General features: G+C 31.3%; 2 protein-coding genes and 1 pseudogene across 7 annotated transcripts in view; 2 read left to right on the forward strand and 1 right to left on the reverse strand.

The window, feature by feature from the left end:
- The window catches only part of LOC148278474 (uncharacterized), a 31,029-nt gene extending 21,442 nt beyond the window's left edge, over positions 1-9,587 (reverse strand). For both annotated transcript variants that reach the window (XM_088231351.1, XM_088231353.1), the window contains exons 1-3: positions 8,991-9,587; positions 7,292-7,389; positions 2-276 (exon numbers count right to left, since the gene is read on the reverse strand). In XM_088231351.1, the coding sequence (XP_088087477.1) occupies positions 2-276; positions 7,292-7,389; positions 8,991-8,993 (376 nt within the window). In that variant the 5' untranslated portion in view covers positions 8,994-9,587. The remainder of the gene's footprint in view (position 1; positions 277-7,291; positions 7,390-8,990) is intronic.
- Positions 9,588-12,398: 2,811 nt separating this feature from the next.
- On the forward strand, positions 12,399-15,102 carry LOC148278476 (tRNA ligase complex-associated NAD(P)H dehydrogenase PYROXD1 pseudogene; annotated as a pseudogene). 4 transcript variants are annotated; one of them, XR_015823192.1, is made up of 2 exons: positions 12,399-12,504; positions 13,477-15,102. The product of XR_015823192.1 is annotated as a tRNA ligase complex-associated NAD(P)H dehydrogenase PYROXD1 pseudogene, transcript variant X3 (transcript). The 4 variants fall into 4 exon arrangements; XR_015823191.1 differs by having other exon boundaries at positions 12,454-12,588; XR_015823190.1 differs by lacking the exon at positions 12,399-12,504 and adding an exon at positions 12,555-12,694.
- Positions 15,103-17,982: 2,880 nt separating this feature from the next.
- On the forward strand, positions 17,983-19,508 carry Catsup (zinc transporter catecholamines up). Its single transcript, XM_088231345.1, has one exon. It carries the CDS (start codon positions 18,144-18,146, stop codon positions 19,197-19,199), a length of 1,056 nt encoding a protein of 351 aa, XP_088087471.1. The 5' UTR covers positions 17,983-18,143; the 3' UTR covers positions 19,200-19,508.
- The last annotated feature ends 598 nt before the right edge of the window (positions 19,509-20,106 follow it).

Consider the following 20,106-nt stretch of genomic DNA (forward strand, 5'->3'; position numbering starts at 1 on the left):
CCTGGATTATTTCCTTCTTTGGAAAGACCTTTCACCCTTTTGGGAAAAGTATTAGTTTTTAATCTCTCAACGTCTACAGGGCAGAGAAAAAGTAACTGCAGAATTTCCAAAACTAAAGGCCAGTTTTTGGCTTCAATGCTTTCATCTATCCATCCCAGTGTTAGTGTCCATCCTCCGGCACCCATAAAAGAACCCAGCACATCGGTGTCTGTGCTCTTCAGAATTTGAATGTATATGCATTTTGAAACAAGTTTCTTGGAAAACCTCAACATAAGTCTAAAACAACAAAAAAATTATACATGAAGAACAACATTCAGACAGGTAAATAAGGTTAATTTATATGGGTGCACACCTTTGGATTTGTTAATATATATATATATAAAGTTAAATGAAGAATTCTGATTTTTTTACGATTCTGCAGGAAGTCTGAAGTTGTTTTAATTATTACATATTTTTTTAAACATTTTATTTATTCAATACTTATTTGTTAAAACAGATCCATTTCCCTAAAAAATAACAAAGCTAAAAAATAATTCAAGGAGAGAAAAGTAAAATCATTTAAATTCCACATCATTGAGCATCTGTGATTCTAAAATAAATTTAAAAGTTGGGAGCTTTTTTTGCATATCATAATAAACTAATACATAATTAACTATAAATAAGTGCTCTAGATATCCTTAAAAATTATAATTTATGTTCTAAATCACATCACTCGTATTAAAATTTTATTTGTTGTACCTACTCTACAGAATCATTTTTTATCTATACCAAGAATACTAAGGCTTTACAATGACATCAAAAAGTCAGCAGTAAACTACAATTTATTTTATTATCGTTTTTCAGGTCTTGCCTCAGTGAAAGAAAACAGTTTATTCAAATTGATAATTTCTTGTACTCTCCAATCACTGTCACTTCTGGAGTACCTCAAGGAGCCCGCCTTGCTCCATTGATATTTCATATTTTTATAAATTATGTTATCCATTTTTTTCAAGATACAAAATTCTGGCTTTTTGCTGACTTAAAGTTATCGACTTTCCCAATGATTGTCTTCTTTTCCTACAGGCTATTGATTGTTTTGATGAATGGTACGATATCAATTGTCTTCAACTTAACACTGTCAAATGTAAAATAATATCTTTCTTGCGACTAAATAAACCTATACAATTCAACTAAAAATATTATATATTATAATGGTTCCTTCAATAAAGGATCTTTGTATTATTTTTAACAGTAAACTCTCCTACCGTGAACACATTGATATTATTGTAAAAAAAATCTTTCAAACATCTTGGTTTTATCAATAGAATGACGACGGTGAATTTAGAATATGCTTCTCCAATTTGGTCTACATTCTATAGGACTCATATTGACCATGTCAAGTCTGTCCAACACTGTTTACTAAGAAAAGTGGCACGAGTGCTCTGATTGCAAAGGGGTAATTATTCCTATATTGAAGTAGAAATATCTTTATCTGTCTTCATTGAAGAAATATAGAACGAAGGTGGACCTTATATGCATTTTCAAAATACTTAATGCTATCTCTGTTACAATCAATTTCTTTTTGTTTCTAACCGTTTCACCAGAAGTAAAAATTTGATATGTAACAAATCTTTTAAGAGCAACTTGTTTCTTGTTTTATTTCCCATGTCCAGAATGTGTAGATAAGTAAATTTGTCGCACAACTTGGAATTTGGAATAGATCTAGATTAACAGTATGGTAGAAGAAGCATCGGTGTGGCTTAGCTCGAAGTTTCATATGTTGATCGTGTTTTTGATTTATTTTATTGTCATTGCTGTTTTTTTTCTTTTTTTTTTATAAAAATAAATATTTGCATTCTTATAATTTATGCAAATATTTTTATTTTGGGGCCATTTTCAATGAGTTGTAAATAACTCATTATTAGAAAATAGGAATCAAGTTGAGGTAGAGTGGGGTTCTAACCCTTTGACCTCTGATGCATGAATACCACTAGCAACAAGATAACGGTTTGTCTTTACTACATGGCTTTATTTTCTTTTTGTTCAGTTTCTTGAACATATTTTTCTTCATATAACTGTTGTAATTATCTTAGAATGTAAATAAGAAAAAAATGTTACGTTTATTATTTAATGGATGAAACTTGCCGGAAAATGTCTTGAATCTCTGCAATATGGTTTATCTTATCTCCTAACTGTAAATATTAAACTGTTTAATATTTTCTGTTATTAACCTATGTTTACTTTTTTATGTTCACATAAGTAATAGTTATCAATCCATTAGGGTTAAATAAGTATTTTGTTAAATTATAGGTACAATATTTTATACAAAATTAAATAATGGACCGCAATGCCATTCTTGTTTTATTATTTTTATTTGGAAAAACAACAGAAAATATGTTAACAATTCATATTATAATATGATTTATGAGTCCAATTAAAGTTTTTTACGACTATATAATACTTTGCATGGACATGCAAGAGGTCTCGGGTTCGATTCCCTACATGGTTGAAATGAAATATTTATTTAAAAAGGTGTTTTCATGCTAGCATATTTCATAGTCCCTGGACTGGTATCTGAAGCGTAAGACCGATCATTTTACCTTCATGTTACAAAAATGTTTAATATCAAAAGGAATTAGATACAATTTGTAAGTGAATTATGTAACAACGAGTGCCTGCATCTATACAATATAAAAATATTCAATCCGTGGCTGGTAAGAAGGGTGTGGTTTCTCTACACAAAATATGACTGCCGCAAATGAGGAAACAAATCTACTAATCAGATTTAAATTTAAGGAAAATTCACAAACAAGTCATTTTTGACATGCAGATGTGACATGTAATTGAGGACAGCAAAGACTATATACAGGGTGTTCTTTAAACCCTGTCACATCCGAAACCAGGATGGTATGGGCAAGAAGACATATTAGCATATTTAAAAAAATAAAATATAAAAATAAAAAAAATATTTAAAAAAATAAAATATTTAAAAAAATAAAATATTTAAAAAAATAAAATATTAAAAAAATTAAATATTGAAAAAAATAAATGATTAAAAAAAAATCAAATATTAAAAAAAAACAAATGGTTGCTAACTTCTGCAGGGGAGAAGCGAGGGGGGCGCGGTTGATGGTGTATCAGACTCCCCCTCTCCCCTCCTCGTTTCTCCCCTGCAGAAGTAAGCAACCATTTGTTTTTTTTAAATCCGTAAGGGTTTATAAATAAATTTTCAAATAAAAAAATATATATATATTTTATTTTTTAAGATTTTAGTCGTTCTAAAAATTTATTTTAATGTGCCAATATGTCTTCTTGCTCATACTGATCATCGTGGTTTCGGATGTGGCAGGGTTTAAAGAACACCCCGTGTATATATATATATATATTTTTTTTTTTAATAAACCAAAAGACACGCAGTACATGCTCAAGCTTAAATCACAAAATAAACTTAATACTTTAAATTCATGAACTAAATACAAATCTTCTTTTGCATGTTAGTGTAATTAGTGTCCCGACGAAGAAACGGGACATATCGAAACCGATACACATTAAAAAGTCGGTAATTATATACAAATATTTACTGACACAGAAAAAAATAAATAGTATATATACAGGTATTTAATATAATTTTATCTTTTAAATTTTACTTCATCTCTTTTATATATCCATATAATATGTGTATTCTAACTTATATACATGTTTATTTCTTTAGTTATACTTGAGGGAGTTAAAAGTAAAAACGTCACTGTTCACGATCACTGTTTTTGGAAAAAACCAACAAAATCAGTAGCTAAGATTATTTCTTTTAAAGTTAAATGTGCAACTCATGTGTGGTACGAGTATTACCAGCAGCGAAAAGACTATTAACTGTGAACTTAAAAAAGATAAGCCTAGTTGCTACTGGTTTTCCCAAAAACAGTGATCTTAGACAGTGGCATTTTTGCTGTTGACCTCCTCACTTGATCTATGGTTGTTATGGTTTTGTTTATTTTAGATGTTTACTGTTTCTCATAATTTTTCATTCCTACATATTTTACGACTAGGGCGTATAAAGAAATAAAAAAATATATATTAGACTAGTTTCTACTAAAAAGATCATACAAATTTTATATAGCCGATGTAAAACTGAAAGCCAAACACGGCTTTGCCATTTTTTACAATGTCACTGTACTTATCTCAGTGTCAGTTATGGTGATGAGTTTTTGTTAAAAATGAACACTTTAAATAAAAATAGGATCCTAAAATAAGAACCGATTTATTTGTTTGAAATTTGGATTTTTACTATTTAGATAATAAATTACTAGGCACTGTTTTAGACATTTTTATATGTCGACTATCTTCTTGTTTATGCAAAACAGTTCATATTTACACAGAATACTGCAGTCTTGATTGTATGTGTGCTCAACTTTATGCATACATTTTAATTTATTTGTTATGTTTTTATGATACTTTAGCACACACATTTTTAGGTAGGTAATTGTTTTTTTTCTTCTTTAAGTTACTTAAAAATTTCTTGACTTTCTAGGTACTTACTTATTAGATTTTCTTATACCAAGGAATAACTACACCTGGTGTAACTATTTATACCCGGTATAAGAAAGAGGTTACTTGTAAAAATATTTACAAACTAGTTCAACTATACTAAGCTTATTTCTTTGTCTATTTTTTGACACATACTGAAAAATGTGACAGGTGACAGATCACAGGTTTATTCCAGCGTTATACCACGTTGGACACAGTTATAAACGTGGAATAAGTTTATATGGTCGCTATCCCAGCTCTATACCGGGTATAACTTTATGCGAGGTTTATGTGTAAGAATTTTTACACCATCCTTATTCTATCACTATGCCTAGGTGTAATTTTATACCTAAGTCATTAAAAAGTTGATTGTTTTATCAAAATTTTAAAATCATGTAACGAACTAGTCATCACAGTCTCACTGTAGTAGGCAGAGAGAATAGAATGCTATACCACTCTTACTCGTACATACATATTTTGCGTAGTTTACAATCAAACATCTTATACATGCAAGCTGATTATTTCTACATTCATCATATCTACTCTCAACAATTAGTTGGACTTGATCATCCTATGTCAGTCTCTGAATTCCTCGGCTTCTGCAGCCATCTACAATCACAATGTAAATCTTTTTAGTTGTTCTTGTGTCCTCTATTAGCCCTACCGATTGGAGATAGTTTATGGTACCGTGCTAGTGTCGTGGATTCCAGATCCATAAATCTGAGGTTCGGACCCCGCCCTACCTTTTCTTAAACGGTTATTTATGCCCAACAGAAAATAACTCCAGAATGGAAATATTTGGGTGAATCATAAGAACGCAAATGTATCTTTAAAAAAAAAAATTCACAATTGATTATTGTGAAATAGCTTATTATTTCACAAAAATAACTAGCCTAAAATATTCAAATTAATTAGTGTAATTTCTAGATGAAAGTTTATAGTAATTTGATAAAATAACAACAATTTAAAGTTTTTATTATTTACTCAAATATTTAAATTTTGAGTGCCTCGAACCTCTGATCCGTGAGTCCGCGACACTAGCCACGGGAATCACAACTTGGTTCTAACGACGGGCTGACACTAGCCTAGTCAGTTTAGGATTACAATGGAATGATATTAAAATTTAGATATTTCCCATTCTATTTTTACAGTATTATCCTAAAATACTAATAAAATAAATTCGAAATGTTAACACTGCTGAATATTACACTAAAACAGAAAGATCTCTTAACAAAGGTGTTTTTTTTTTATTAAAAATTAAATAATACTAATTGCAAACAATTTTTAAAATTGACAATTGTAATTAAAAAGAAATAGGCTGTGTTGACTTGTTAGCATCGAAGACTCACAGATCAGAGATTCGATGTTCAAACTCCGCTCTACCACAACTTGATTCTACCACAATTATTTAAGATTAGTTAAAAGTGTCTCTATAATGGAAATATTTAGGTAAATCATAAGAAAGCAACTACCTCTTTAAAAAAAGACATCCAAATAACTTAATGGTATTGATTACACTTTTAAAAAAAAGATACAATGATTGTTTGAAAATAGGAATTATGAGGTTAATTTTTAGGAGAGTAAATTTGATCTAAAATTTATTGCCATGTTCTGGATTTATGTAGTATTGTTATTAGAATTAAACTTGAGAAAACACATTTACTGAACGAAATGATAAAATTCAGCAAATTCAACATTGAAATTGAACCTTTAAATATTGAATTTCCTCTCCTGCAAAATAACAAAAATTGACAATCTTCATCGAAGCAGTTGACCTAACAAAACCTTTACGATTTAAAAATTGTGTTGAGCAAAACTCAAGTTTGCATTATTTATCGATTGCTTAGAATATTGGATAGATAATTAAACAGACTGAAATAACAAATTCTACATAACAAAATAGAATTGGGTCAGTAATCCTTTATGACTGTCCACAGCATGTGAGTTACAAAAATCATGAGGAATTATTAAAAGTTAAATCAAAAACTTGTACAAAAAAAAAAATAAAAACTTAAAATACAAAAAAAATGCAAGCAAAAGTTAGGTTTATACAAAAAATAATCGAAGGCAACAATAATGAGGAAATTCAGTGCTACAGGAAATTGGATATAAACAATGTTTTCTTACGTGCGGTAAACATTAGGGCATTTAATTGTACGGTGAAGTTTCTCCAAAATGTATGAAAATGATTTAAATATAAATGAACTACATCACAAGTTTACTCGGATAAACCAATGATAGTGTCGAGATAGATTTCCGGTTTCCGAGAAGCCAACTCACCTATCAGCAGAACTCTCCGACGAGAACTTGTGATGTCATGTGCGGAGCATTTCAAAACTTTAAAAAATCATAGCACCAATAATATGAGACATGAAAATTTTTATTTTTTGGTTTAGTTTGATAGCCATTAACAAATATTAATAATAAAAAAAAAACAGTTAACTTCCTCATTGGAAAGATCCTCTTGAAAATGCTCAACAAGTCTCTAAAGATATCAATGTTTCTCGCAGTGTCTTATATTGTCTTGGTGAAGAAAAGAATTAAGCTACAATATCAGATTTGATAAAAATAACAAAAAATACATCTTTCGGACATTTATTCAGTATAAAATAAAATGTTATGAAAAAGTTTGTTACATGATATTAATTATACATATTTTACAAAATTTAATTTCCAATAGAATGAAATATATATATACATCAAAAACTATTTCCAACAGGTGTGCACTTATACTAAAAGAACATAAAATATGATATATAATTAAAAGTGGAGGATTTTAGGTTGTACTTACGTAGCAAGGCGTTTAACTTCCTCTGTGCTCCTGATTCCACCATTAGGAGACAGAAGCACACTCAGGCATCGGAGGAGTTGTATGGGATCAATTCGAGGCTAAAACAAACCAAACATATTTTTAGTTTGTACCCAAATATAGAGATTATCTAATTCATTTGGGGAAATTACAAAACAATAAAAATACTAGGATCTTAACAATGTAACACCTATAGAAAGGAATTGAGATAGCACAACCAGTTTTAAAACAAAATATTAACCTTGCGTCCTAAATATTGTTTCATTCATGGATAAAATAATTGAATAAGTTTAAACAAAAAAAAGACCCTTTGCTTTAATTAACCTGTAAAAGTGCAAAGAGAAATTGATTTATAAGTTAATTTAACAGTTTCTTTAAGAATTTTCAAAATGAATTATGTATTAATATAAGGGCCGGTATGCATCGAGGAGGGGCTGTGTAAATCTCCGAGACCACATAGCAAAAATATACAGACTTGGTGGGCAACAAAATAATTAAAAGGCAAAACAACCTCTTACCAAAAACAATAGCTAAAATAGATCAGATCTTGTCTCGAGGTTGTTATTTTTTGGACCTAGTTTTATTATTATTTTTAGTTGTGTTTTCTTTCAATCATATTTGTACATTTAAAAAATGTAACTAAATTGACTGTATAGTCCGTAAATAAACAAATACTATAGTGAATAATGCACTCTTATGAAGTAACTGTACAGTATGCAAACTGAGTAGATTTGCGGCCTCCGTTGTGTAGTGGTTAAGAACTTGACATACACATGGAAGGTTCTGTGTTCGATTCCCGGCGAGAACACAAAAAATAAATTTGATTTTTCTCAAGCCTGGGTGTACTGTGCCGTAATTAACCTCTGTAATTGGGCCTCAAGGCCTGTTGTGGTGCATAAATTAAATAGAAAATAAAAATACGCTGATGCAGAAAGAAGTAAATAGCTAATAAAGTCAAAATAATAAAGCATAATACCTGTTAAAGCAGTGGAATAATGGAGAGATTGGGAAGAATACAAATATAAATAGTATTTTGAGAAACAAAGATTGATGTGGAAAGTTTCTATAAATAATGTAAGTGTATAGAAGAACTACTTGGTAATTTTACCACTTTTATTAAGCACATTATTGTTAAAAGAACCAACCAATATATTTTTAAAAGAAAAAATAACAATCAAAGTTTATTGTTACGATATCATTAAATATTTAAAGAATAATATAAATAAAAGCTTAAATGCAGTTTTCGCGTGTGAATTGGACGATTAGACAATGAACTGCTTGATCGCTTTTAATTTGCAGTACAACTGCTAAAACTATTTGTTTTTTATGTGTATGGAGTAGGATAATCAATAAAATGTATGGGCATTCCTACTTTATTGCTTTCGTAATCAAGGTTTTTGGGTCGTCAATGATCGCACCAGTTGTTATGCTGGCAAATGGCAGAGGGAAACGCCCGACACACCATTCTTAAGCAGTTAATAATGATTATGCCAGAAAAGGCGCTATATCCTTGCTATGGAATTATATTGGTAATATTACCGAATTCGTATATTTAAATCAGATAAGTTTATGATATTCGTTAACGAAACCCTATGTCCAATGTTACGGAGCGCTCGCCATTTGTCACGATTCACGTGACACGGAACTATTAATAGTTTTACAAGTCACGTATTGAACTTACCATTATACTGAGTGTGAATATCCTCAAATACAGTAGATTTTAGCTCATAATGCACGATGAAAATGTCCTAGCGAATGCAGAACTAGGCAACGCGAGCGTTCGATGACGTCAGCATCTAACCACAAAATGGTGGAAAAACTGGAAAATGACGATGGTGCCCTCTCACTAAATTACATTAAATACAGGTCTTTACGTATCACAAACACCATAAGATTACTATAATTTAGCGCTCAGTTTCTTAACTAGAAACGAAAGCTATCATTTCACTTCAATTGTTATTTATGACGTGGCACACATTCCAGGTCAACCCAAAGCTTTCTACAATAATGTACCTATGCCACCTATGCAGTATAATTTCAACTTATTATAATTAAATTTTTAATAATTAAAAAGGATGAACTGTAATAGATTTCTTAAGTAAGGTATTTTAAGTATTACATATTATATAATGGCAGAATATTAAAGAAAAATCCTTATTTTTTTAACACGCCTAGTATCCTCGGCTTCCGAATCGCAACATGAAATCGACGGAAATGATTATTCAGGAACCAAGAACAGAAATTTATATCTCACATAGAAACATAATTGGTGTCTACCTTAGAGTATTGTCTATGCACATCTTAGCTAAGGACAGCGCTCCAAAACGCAGTCACTACAAATTCGCGAACAATGGTAAATCTGACAACGGAAAAATTACGGAAAAATTATATTTATTTATTTACTGATTCATATTTTTTCCATTATGAACTATATTTAATAATAAAAATGATGTGACCTCACTGGGGTTACCCGTGCACGAGACACTTAAAAAAAATAATTTTACATTTGAGAATAAACAAAAAAGACTATCTTAATAAAGAGAGATTTTTTTTTTTAAATGTTCAGACATTAAACACTACGTTTTTATGTTTATAATTCATTTATGCACATCTATATTATTAACATAACAAAACGCGCAATGAAAGAACAAAAACAAAATATAAGCTATACACTTGTGGAGCAGTTGATTCAATATTGGTTTAGGTGAATGAGACAATCCATTTTACTTCTACCTAGCTTCACCATCATTTTTTTATGGCCTTTTTGAAAATTTTCTGATTACTAATTGTTTTAATAGATAATGAAAATGGGTTATAGATTTTAATTGAATAATACTAAAAATCCCTTTGTCCGAAAGTGGTATTAGTTTGTATTTGTTTAAGTTGTCTTTGTGTTGAGGATCTAGCGATTATATTATTTGTATGTGATGTATTATAGGGGCTATTTCTTTCATTTGAGTAAGAGTACTTAGTTTTTTAATCTGTAAGTGAGTATTGTTTTAGCGTTTAATTATTTTATTTTTATCTTGATTAGAAATTTTATTATTACATAAAGGCAGTCTTTGTGAAGTAGTGACTAAGACACTTCAATCACGCCTATGAGGTTCTTAAAACAAAAAAATGTTATTGTTCTTAAGCCTGGGTGTTCTGTGCTTAGATTCACTACTGTGATTGGGCCTCCTAGCCTGTTATGGTGCAAAAAAATAATAGGTACTGAGAAATTTCTTAAAAAAACAGTATATCAAATAATATTAAATCAGCTCGTTTCAAAATTTACTTTTCTTTTAGAAAATGTCTATACTTATTAAAAATGAAAATGACAATCAGTAATTATAAAAGGTCAAAAACTTCCAATGCCTTATGCGCTCTAAAAATATAATTAATTATTTTACCTGTAGCGTAGAGAATTTCAATATTATTATAGATTATAGATTCAAAATGATAGATTTGGTCACTATATAAGCAAATAAACTATTTAAAGGTATAAACACCCTGAAAAAAAATTACTACGCATTTGTTAGAAGTTGGCTTGAACTATGCAATTTTAATCTGGCCCTCGTACTATGAAAGCCACAAATATAAACTAGAAACAATTCAACATAAATTATTGAAATGTCTATTTTACAAAAATAATTTCCAATTCAATAATAACAATGAAGTGAGAATACATATCAAGAATGACTCCTTGAATAATAGATGACAGATTGCTGACTCAATGTTTTCATTCAAGCTTTTAAATAGCATTACTGAATGCCCTAATTTACAACGAGTTGTAAATAATTTTATTTTGAAAATGGGAATCAAGTTGTGGTAAAGTGGGGTTTAAACCATCTCATCTGCATTGTAAGTTTGAGATACTAGCCACGGGAGCACAACTCAGTTCGAATTCAAAGTTTAATTTATTTCCATGTACCCTTTAAACGTAATCGTCACACCAAATTATTTTACAGAGTCGACGTAAACACTAATGCAGCAAAAATTCATGCATACATAGAATTTGCAACTTCTACTATAACACAATAGGAGCTAATGCGAGTGATAAATTCAATTTAAATAATAATAAATTTTAAAGGGAAATCAGCGACAGCATGCAGGCATTTTAATTGTAGGGGAGTAATGGTAGGTAAATACATTGTATTTTCAAATTTTTTTTTTTCAAACTTACAAAGGTAAATATATAAAAACATATTTTTCTGTTTTCCAAATTCTATTAATGTAAAATATAATTTTATTTATGACACATTAGGTGTATTGTCAATAATAGGTTTGGAATTTTTTTTTTGGTCCAGTATGAAGTTTTTAAAAATATTTTTACCGTATTATTATGTACATGACTGAAGATTTAACTAATAAATAAACGATAATAATAATAAATATGGTTTGAAACATACATTTAAAGGAGACAATAAATTGATATACAATCATAATATCAATTCGCAAAATACGACAATATTTTATGGAACATAGTATATTATCATAAATGATATTGAGTTTAATAATGTATGTTATGTTATTACGTGGCATCATTAATCACGTTATTCTATAAATCAAAACTGTTTTTCGAGAACGCTGAGTTAAAACGATTGATGACGATAAATAATTATACACTCTATGCTTATAAATTAAGTGAAAAGAAATATTTGCGTTATGTTAATTTACCCAAAAATTTCATTTTGAGGCCATTTTCAATGAGTTTTAAATAACTTACTATTAGAAAATGGGTTTCAAGTTGGGGTACAGTGGGATTCGAACCAGGGACCTTTGGTCCGTGAGTCCGAGACTCTAGCCACAGGACCACAACCCGATCTTTTTTCCAAATTTGAGATAACAACTTGAAGCTTTAGTTGTGTTTTTAAATAAAAGCTCTTTTCTATTTATTTGATAAATCTATTCATGTGATCTTTGTTTATGTTCAAATGATCCTCATAACATAATAATGTAAAATACAAAATTCATGTTACGTTTGTAAATGGCAGCATTTTCGCGCACTAATATAGCCATCAAAAATTTTGTTTCCAGTGCCCAGACCTTAAGCTAGGTGGTATAGCCCTGACAGTCAGTGAATAATATTTAATTTAATCTATGGTCAGTCACTGACAAGTGTCAAGACAAAAGACAAGTGACAGCCAGCAGATGACTAATTGGCAAGAATGCCTGAGAAGAGCACAATTATGAAATTTGTGCCCAAAACCATGGTCAGACGCCCCAAATTAAACTAAATCATAACATATTTCTACTAAAAGCATCAAATTGTTTTTTATTAATAAATTTCATAAATGGTACATGTTTTTTGCATCACAATGTTAGACCTTAGCATTTAGCATTAATGAAATAATTAGGAACCGACCATGTATGGGTATTATTGTGGCTTGAGTGGTGAAAAAGGTCAGTTTATAATCAACCACGTCTTGAAAATCACTGTATTTGTTTTATAAATCATATTAAAATGAAGGGGTTGTAAACTCTTCTAAAAGTTCTTCACTAACATGTTCACTCTGTGTTCTTATTTACGAAGGGCGTTCATTTAAAAAAACAGTCTAAACTTATATGTACGTATATAAATATAATATATATTAATTTATTTTGGTGAAAAAAATAAACATACTAAGTATACAAAATGTTGCAATGATTAGATGTTACACCAGTTAAGTACTTTTTATAAGTAGGTTAACAAGTAATTACCTACTGTTTAGTAGTAATATCCATTAAATTCTGAACTATCCCAAATGCCAATTTTTCAAAATAGTTTTTACGGTATATGATTCTCTGAGAAATTCACTTCTGTTCTGTATTGCCAAAAATGCAATACTTTTTAAGACATTCAATAACTTCCATTTATCTAATATGCCAAATACTCGAAATCATTCATCTGAATTATCCTAAACCCCTAGGATACTATTAAAAGGCAATTATACTTTGAATTATTTACTGGATTTTTTCGCTTTTGACAATTTTACAATAACATGGCGTTTACAATACTCTGGAACGTGTCGTTTGTGAAGTTGAAAAATTGCTCTCCTGCACATTTTATGTTTTGGCGTTGAGGATAGTTCAGAAGTGAATAGACGATATATTACCGATATGACTCTTTCAGTCTAATATTTTTTATTATCCAAATTAGCCTTCTTTTTGCACAGTAATAAAAAATAACATTCAATTTATTCCAGGTAAACACATTATTCAGGTATTCACATTATGAAGACATGATAGAATCACATCATAAAGTGATTGTTGTGACCCTCCCAAATTAATGACAAACATGACTTCTGCAACATTTGTGGTGATTGGTGGGGGAATTGCCGGAGTTACGTGTATAGAGTACCTCTCATTTTGTGCTCCTAATGAAAAAGTTATTTTAATCACAGCATCTTCTTTAATAAAGAGTGTAACCAACCTTGTTCCTTTAAGTAAAATGGTCTGTTCTTTTACTGTCACCGAAAATGATGTTGAGTTACTTAAAAATAAACATCCGAATCTTACTATTGTATATGATAAGCTTTCAGAGATTATCTCGTCTAACAATACAATTGTAACTGAAAAAGGATTATACATCAAATATAAATATCTTTGTTTATGTACTGGAGGTTTGCCATACATTATTCCTCAAGCAGAGAATAACCCTAGAATTCTTGGCATCAGAGATACAGATTCCGTTGAAAGATTTCGAGGTAAGATTAAGGAGTCCAAAAAAATTATGATTGTTGGAAATGGAGGAATCGCATCCGAGCTGGTGTATTCCATTGAAGGAGTAGAAATTATATGGGTTATAAAAGATAAATACGTTACTTCTACTTTTATTGATCCGGGTGCTGCTGAATTTTTTAGAACCAATTTAATGTCATCCAATAAAAAGGGTAGTACTCAAAATGTTAAAGGTGCAATAAAGAGAATAAAATACTCTGAAGAAGATATTCAAAATCCACTAAAAACATGTGGAGCTGCTGCACTCGGTCCAGATTGGTTAAAAGAACAGAACATTTCGGGAGTTGGTAATTATTCTCTCAAAATCATATATGAAGCGCAAGTTACTAGTATAGTAGAGCATTCTAAAAATGGTTCTCTAATGGTCGAATTAACTAATGGGTGTATTTTCGAGTGTGATTTGGTTATTTCGGCCACCGGAGTAATTCCATCAATGCAGTTTGTATGTGACAATGTGTTAAAGTTGGGCACAAATGGGGGAATTGCAGTAGACTGGCGAATGGAGACATCAGTAAAAAATATTTTTGCAGCTGGTGATGTATGCTCAGCTGATTGGCCCGCAGCCGCTCATTGGTTTCAAATGCGCTTGTGGACACAAGCCTATCAGATGGGTGCTATGGCTGCCAAGAGTATGCATGCCGACCACATTCAAGAAGTAGTTCTACAAGATTTCTGTTTTGAATTATTTTCACACACAACTAATTTATTTGGATATCAGATTGTGCTTTTAGGTAAATACAATGGCCAAGGTCTTGATAAAAAATATGAGATGCTAATTCGCACTACACCGAACATGGAATACATCAAATTTGTTCTTGTGGATAATAAATTGCAAGGAGCTATTCTAATTGGAGAAACGGGCCTCGAAGAAACTTGTGAAAATTTGATATTGAACCAAATTGATTTGTCCCCATATGGAGATGATATTCTAAATCCAGATATAGATATCGAGGATTATTTTGATTAATAAATTAAGTTTTTTTATTATATGAGTGCAGCGCACATAGACATTATTATTGGTAAAAAAAAAAAGTAAAATAAATATGAATTTTTAATGCAAACAAATAATAAAATATTTTGTAATACCAAAACATTTTTTATTTCACTACTTAAAATATAGGTACCAACTTTAAAATTACTATCATTAGAAAACAAAGTGTGGTTATTCTCATACTATATGAATTATTTTGGATATTAAATTAATGTCTCATTCCTCATTATCTCTTCTCAAGGTAGTAGGGCACTCTAAGTACTTTTTAATAAAGGTCAATCATGATGATTAAAATGTTTATTTTTTCTCCTTTTATATTATACAAAAAAAAAACCTAGGTATTCATAATTCAACAGATAAAAAATAAATAAAAAATAATCACTTGATCAATTATTAATTAAAGTTCAGAGTACACAGAGTATCTATGTACAGATATTATACTCTATATTTATAGCGCTAGGGCTCCAGTTTTATTGCAATTCTTTAAAAAACTGTTCAATCATATTTTTTTTTCAAAGAAAAAAAAAATTGCCTTACGATTTATCCAAATATTTCATTGTGAGGGACATTTTCAGCGAGTTGTAAATAACTAACTATTACAAAATGGGAATCAAGTTGGGGTAGAGTAATTTCAGAGGTAATTTCATTTCGTAAGTTCAATTGTTCGTCATGTATCCATCTCACCCTCGTTCCCTCATATAATACGAATGAATTTATGAAACGAGTTAGTTACAGAGTATGGCCACATAGTTTCGCATTTCATGAACAGTGGTGAGGGTAGAGGGTAGCTGCTGTAATAACATGAAAATTGACCATTTTTTAGCAGCGCTGGGTGAGAGCGAGAGCCGTCCACTGGGCTAACACTTGTGATACCTAACTTGCTCTTTTAATGGCTTTCACATTTCGTATTGGCGCACTTTTCGCCAGAGTTTCCAGATCCGAACTGGCATGGCGTCAATATTATTATTTGTGATGAGATCAATAAATTGAAGCAAAGATTTATGAATCAGATTTTTTCAAAATTATCAATCAATTAAGGGCATAAATTTTGGAGAATTACCAAAAATAATTGAAATTTTTTATCAATCCCCATTAGTTAGATTTTTGAGGAACCCCTTTATCCCTTAATATGGAGACAAAGGTGAAACTGCTTATCAGGCGACACGGTGAAGATGAAGTTAGTTTTAAAGATTAATTATAATAATATGCTTTGCCAAAAATTTATGTTTTTGAAAAAAACAGAATAATCTCATACAAATACAAATATATATGAATTTAATAATCAAGCTGGGCCCTACTATTGTAATTTGGCATACTCAATTAAATAATTCCTCTACGAATTTTTCATGATCATTCCATGTCCGCTCCCTAGTTGGAGCATGTGGTGTCCTCAAAGAGCTTCCATGCATCTCTATCGGCTGCCAGCTCCTGTGCGTCCTCCCAAGTCAGGTTTGCGTCCCGTAGTTCTGACATAAACTGCCGACAGACAGTCAGCGGTGGATGTCGAGAACCTGCGATGCCTTGTAAAGTAAGCAAGCGCGGTTAAGGCTTTTAGAAGACATCCACAATAGCCTCCGTGGTGTAGTCATCAAGACGCTTGACTAACAAACGAAAGGTTCCTGTTTTGATTCCCGGTGAGAACACAAACATTAAAATGTGATTTTTCTCAAGCCTGCGGGTGTTCTGTGATGTAATTCACCACTGTAATTGGGCCTCCTGGCCTGTTGTAGTGCAAAAATAAAATAATAAAAATGGCCCAGCCAATTGTATCACCTCTGCTTGATGACCATTATCACCGAAGTTTGCTGCGCCCTTTCTTTTATTACTTCATTCCTCACAAAGCCAAACCACCGCACACCCAAAAAAATTCTTCTGAGACACCTATTCTCTAAACTCAGTATTTTGCTGTTTTGGGCCCCAGTGAGATGCCATAATTCGCATATGTAGAGAATATGTGTTATGCAGGCGTTATATAGGTGGCATTTGGTTTTCACCAAGTAAATATCCAATCTCCTAACAGCCTTCATATTGTTGAATGTGGCGCCTCTACTCCTAGCCGCTCTTCCAGTTATTTTTGAAAGCTGCCATTTTCTGTAAGATTTCGATAATTTGGTTTGACAATCATCATCAGGGGTTTTTGCAATATGGTGCTCTATGAATAAATCTTTTATTAATATTATTTATTGAATCGGCATTCACTTCGTAACACTTCATTATAAATTATTGAAACTGAGACTGAAATTAATAATCACACATTTAATCACCCCGCGCCTTTATTGACTATGTTCCCTTTACGACCTCCCTCACTCCACTTACCCACTTAGACCCACACGTCTGTTAACACTCTCTTAGCCGAATGATATGTCTTCCTACATATTAAATCTTAGGCTTAATTATTATAACTTCCACTTATGTGTTAAATTTTAAGAAATAAATTCTACGTAATGTCCTTTCCCTTATTGATCATATTTTCATATCTGTAGGTACTTTAGATAACTATCCATACATATGCTAACACCTTAGATAAGTGGAAAATAACCCCCCTCTGCTTTAAGTTTCACTGATTAATTTGTTTATTTTTTGTTTAAAGTCTATGTCATTGTGAACAATATTTTGTGTTTACTATATTAGTTTTATACCACTCGTCGATGGGAGAAGTGCTCTCCCGAAACTGTAGTAGTGTTTTTTTGTAAAATAATAAAAATTGTGTAACGCTAGTAAAAAAGTTTTATTTTCACAATAATTTATAAATCTTTTATTGATTAAAAATACCGAATTTTCTGAAATCACCGGGCTTGTCCTTTTTGAAAGGTGGCAGCCTGCATAGTGCTTTTTTTTATGTTCACCAAACAGCAAAAAATAATAAAAAAACAACGAAAGGATTTGAAAAAAAGTGTAGTTCTTACATTGGTACTAGGTTTATTTCGATTACTTGCAACATTACTTAGTTATAATTTTTTACTTTTTTTATTTCAAATATAAACATTTTGAAAACGTGGCAACCCGGTTGAGCAGCCGGCGCGGCGCATTATTGACTTGACATTTGTCATTTTTTTAAATAAGTGTGTTAACTGTTAACCTACTCAATCTTTGGTGTTAATAGTTATTGTATGTGTTTTAGATATCGTAAAAATATTCAAAATGAACAGTTATACAAGTATGTGGCGGACGTTATTTCTAATTACGGTACTGTCGTCTTCTTGTCATTCTCATGGACACACGCACGGAGGCTCTCATGATCACTCTCACGATGAACCGCCAAGTTTTAAATATTCGAAAGCTGCCAACCAGCCTGTCAATCATGATTCGGACCCTCGAGGAAAGCAGGAGGCATCCCACAATACGGAAGGAAACTACGATTTGTGGCTCCACGCAATGGGATCGACACTTTTGATTAGCGCAGCACCTTATTTTATTCTGTTTCTGCTTCCAGTTGATGGCACTTCAGAAAGAAAGCCACTTTTGAAAGTTTTACTAGCTTTCGCTTCTGGTGGACTTCTCGGAGATGCGTTTTTACACTTGATTCCCCACGCTCTCGCCCCTCATGACCACGGAGGGGAACATTCACACAGCCATTCTCACGAACATGAAGACGAAGGTCATTCGCACGACATAAGCGTCGGTTTAGCTGTATTAGGAGGAATAATAACGTTTTTAGTAGTGGAAAAAGTGGTTCGATTCTTGAATTCAGGTCATGGGCATAGCCACGGAAAGAAAAATAAAAAAGATGAAAAAAATGATCAAATTAAAGTGTCTGGTTATCTGAATCTAGCGGCTGATTTTACGCATAACTTTACAGATGGGCTCGCCATTGGAGCTTCCTATATTGCGGGCCGGAGTATCGGAATTGTCACAACATTCACTATTCTTCTGCACGAAGTGCCTCACGAAATAGGCGACTTTGCCATCCTGCTACAGTCGGGGTGCTCGAGGAAGAAGGCCATGTACCTGCAGCTGCTGACGGCACTGGGAGCTGTGGTGGGCACGGCTGTGTCACTGTACCTCGGAGGTACCTCAGATACCTTTACGGCATGGGTGTTACCCTTCACGGCTGGTGGCTTTATTTATATTGCCACAGTGTCCATTATTCCTGAACTCCTAGAAGATGCCACAACTAAGTATTTACAGTCTTTGAAGGAAATAGTCGCTTTATTATGCGGCGTTTTTATGATGGTGCTAATAGCTAAATTTGAATAATTTTTGATAATACTTAGGTACCTATATGCATTTTAATCACCTAATTGCGACAAATATCTTGATGCTGTATGTATATTAATGAACTCCGGTAACATTCTGCACAAGGATTGGCGGGCTGTTGTAAATACACTACAATACGTACGTTGGACTTCACGAATACACTCTTAAAACTGTGCTGTAAAATAGTGTTACCCTAAGTGAAAATTATTTTTATTTTGAAATAAATAAAACAGTAAATGTTTATATTTTTAAATGACAAATATTCTTTGTTGAATTTCGATGTTAATATACTTAGATAATTACATAAAATATAAGGCTGTTATTTTAATCCATGAGATATATTTTTAAAAATTTCTTTATGCAAAGTAGATGGATAAGATACTGGGTTTTCTGTAGTTAGCTGCTTTCAGTATAACTAAGAAAATAAAAATAAAACCAAACTTACACAAGGAATAATACACGCATTGACTGTCTGACAGATCAAACAATCTGAATAAGTTGAATGCTATCGGCTTGTTGAAATAAGCAAAACATTTAAATTATAATGAGTAAAAGGAAACCAACACAATTTTAGTTCTAAGTTTTCCATACAATCCTCTTTTATAATAATTAGTGTAATTTATTGTTTTTCTTAAAGAATAATTATTTTCATAATGAAAATTATGATGATAAATTATTTGAACTCATTTCTGAAAATATACCTAAGTGATAAAATGATAGGCAATTAATCTGCGATTGCCTATTATTAATTATGATTAGTTTGCACCCTAATTGTTTTTGAAAATTCATTTGTCAATTTTAAGGAATTCTTATAATAAAAATGTCTGAAGAAATATGTAACAGATATTATAAACACTCAATTGAATGACCTAAATTTAATCAATTGAATAGTGTTGCTTAAATATGA

The sequence above is a fragment of the Micrasema longulum genome, unplaced genomic scaffold, assembly GCF_059751315.1.
Source record: "Micrasema longulum isolate JH-2025_06_02 unplaced genomic scaffold, ASM5975131v1 h1tg000875l, whole genome shotgun sequence".
NCBI lineage: Eukaryota > Metazoa > Arthropoda > Insecta > Trichoptera > Brachycentridae > Micrasema > Micrasema longulum.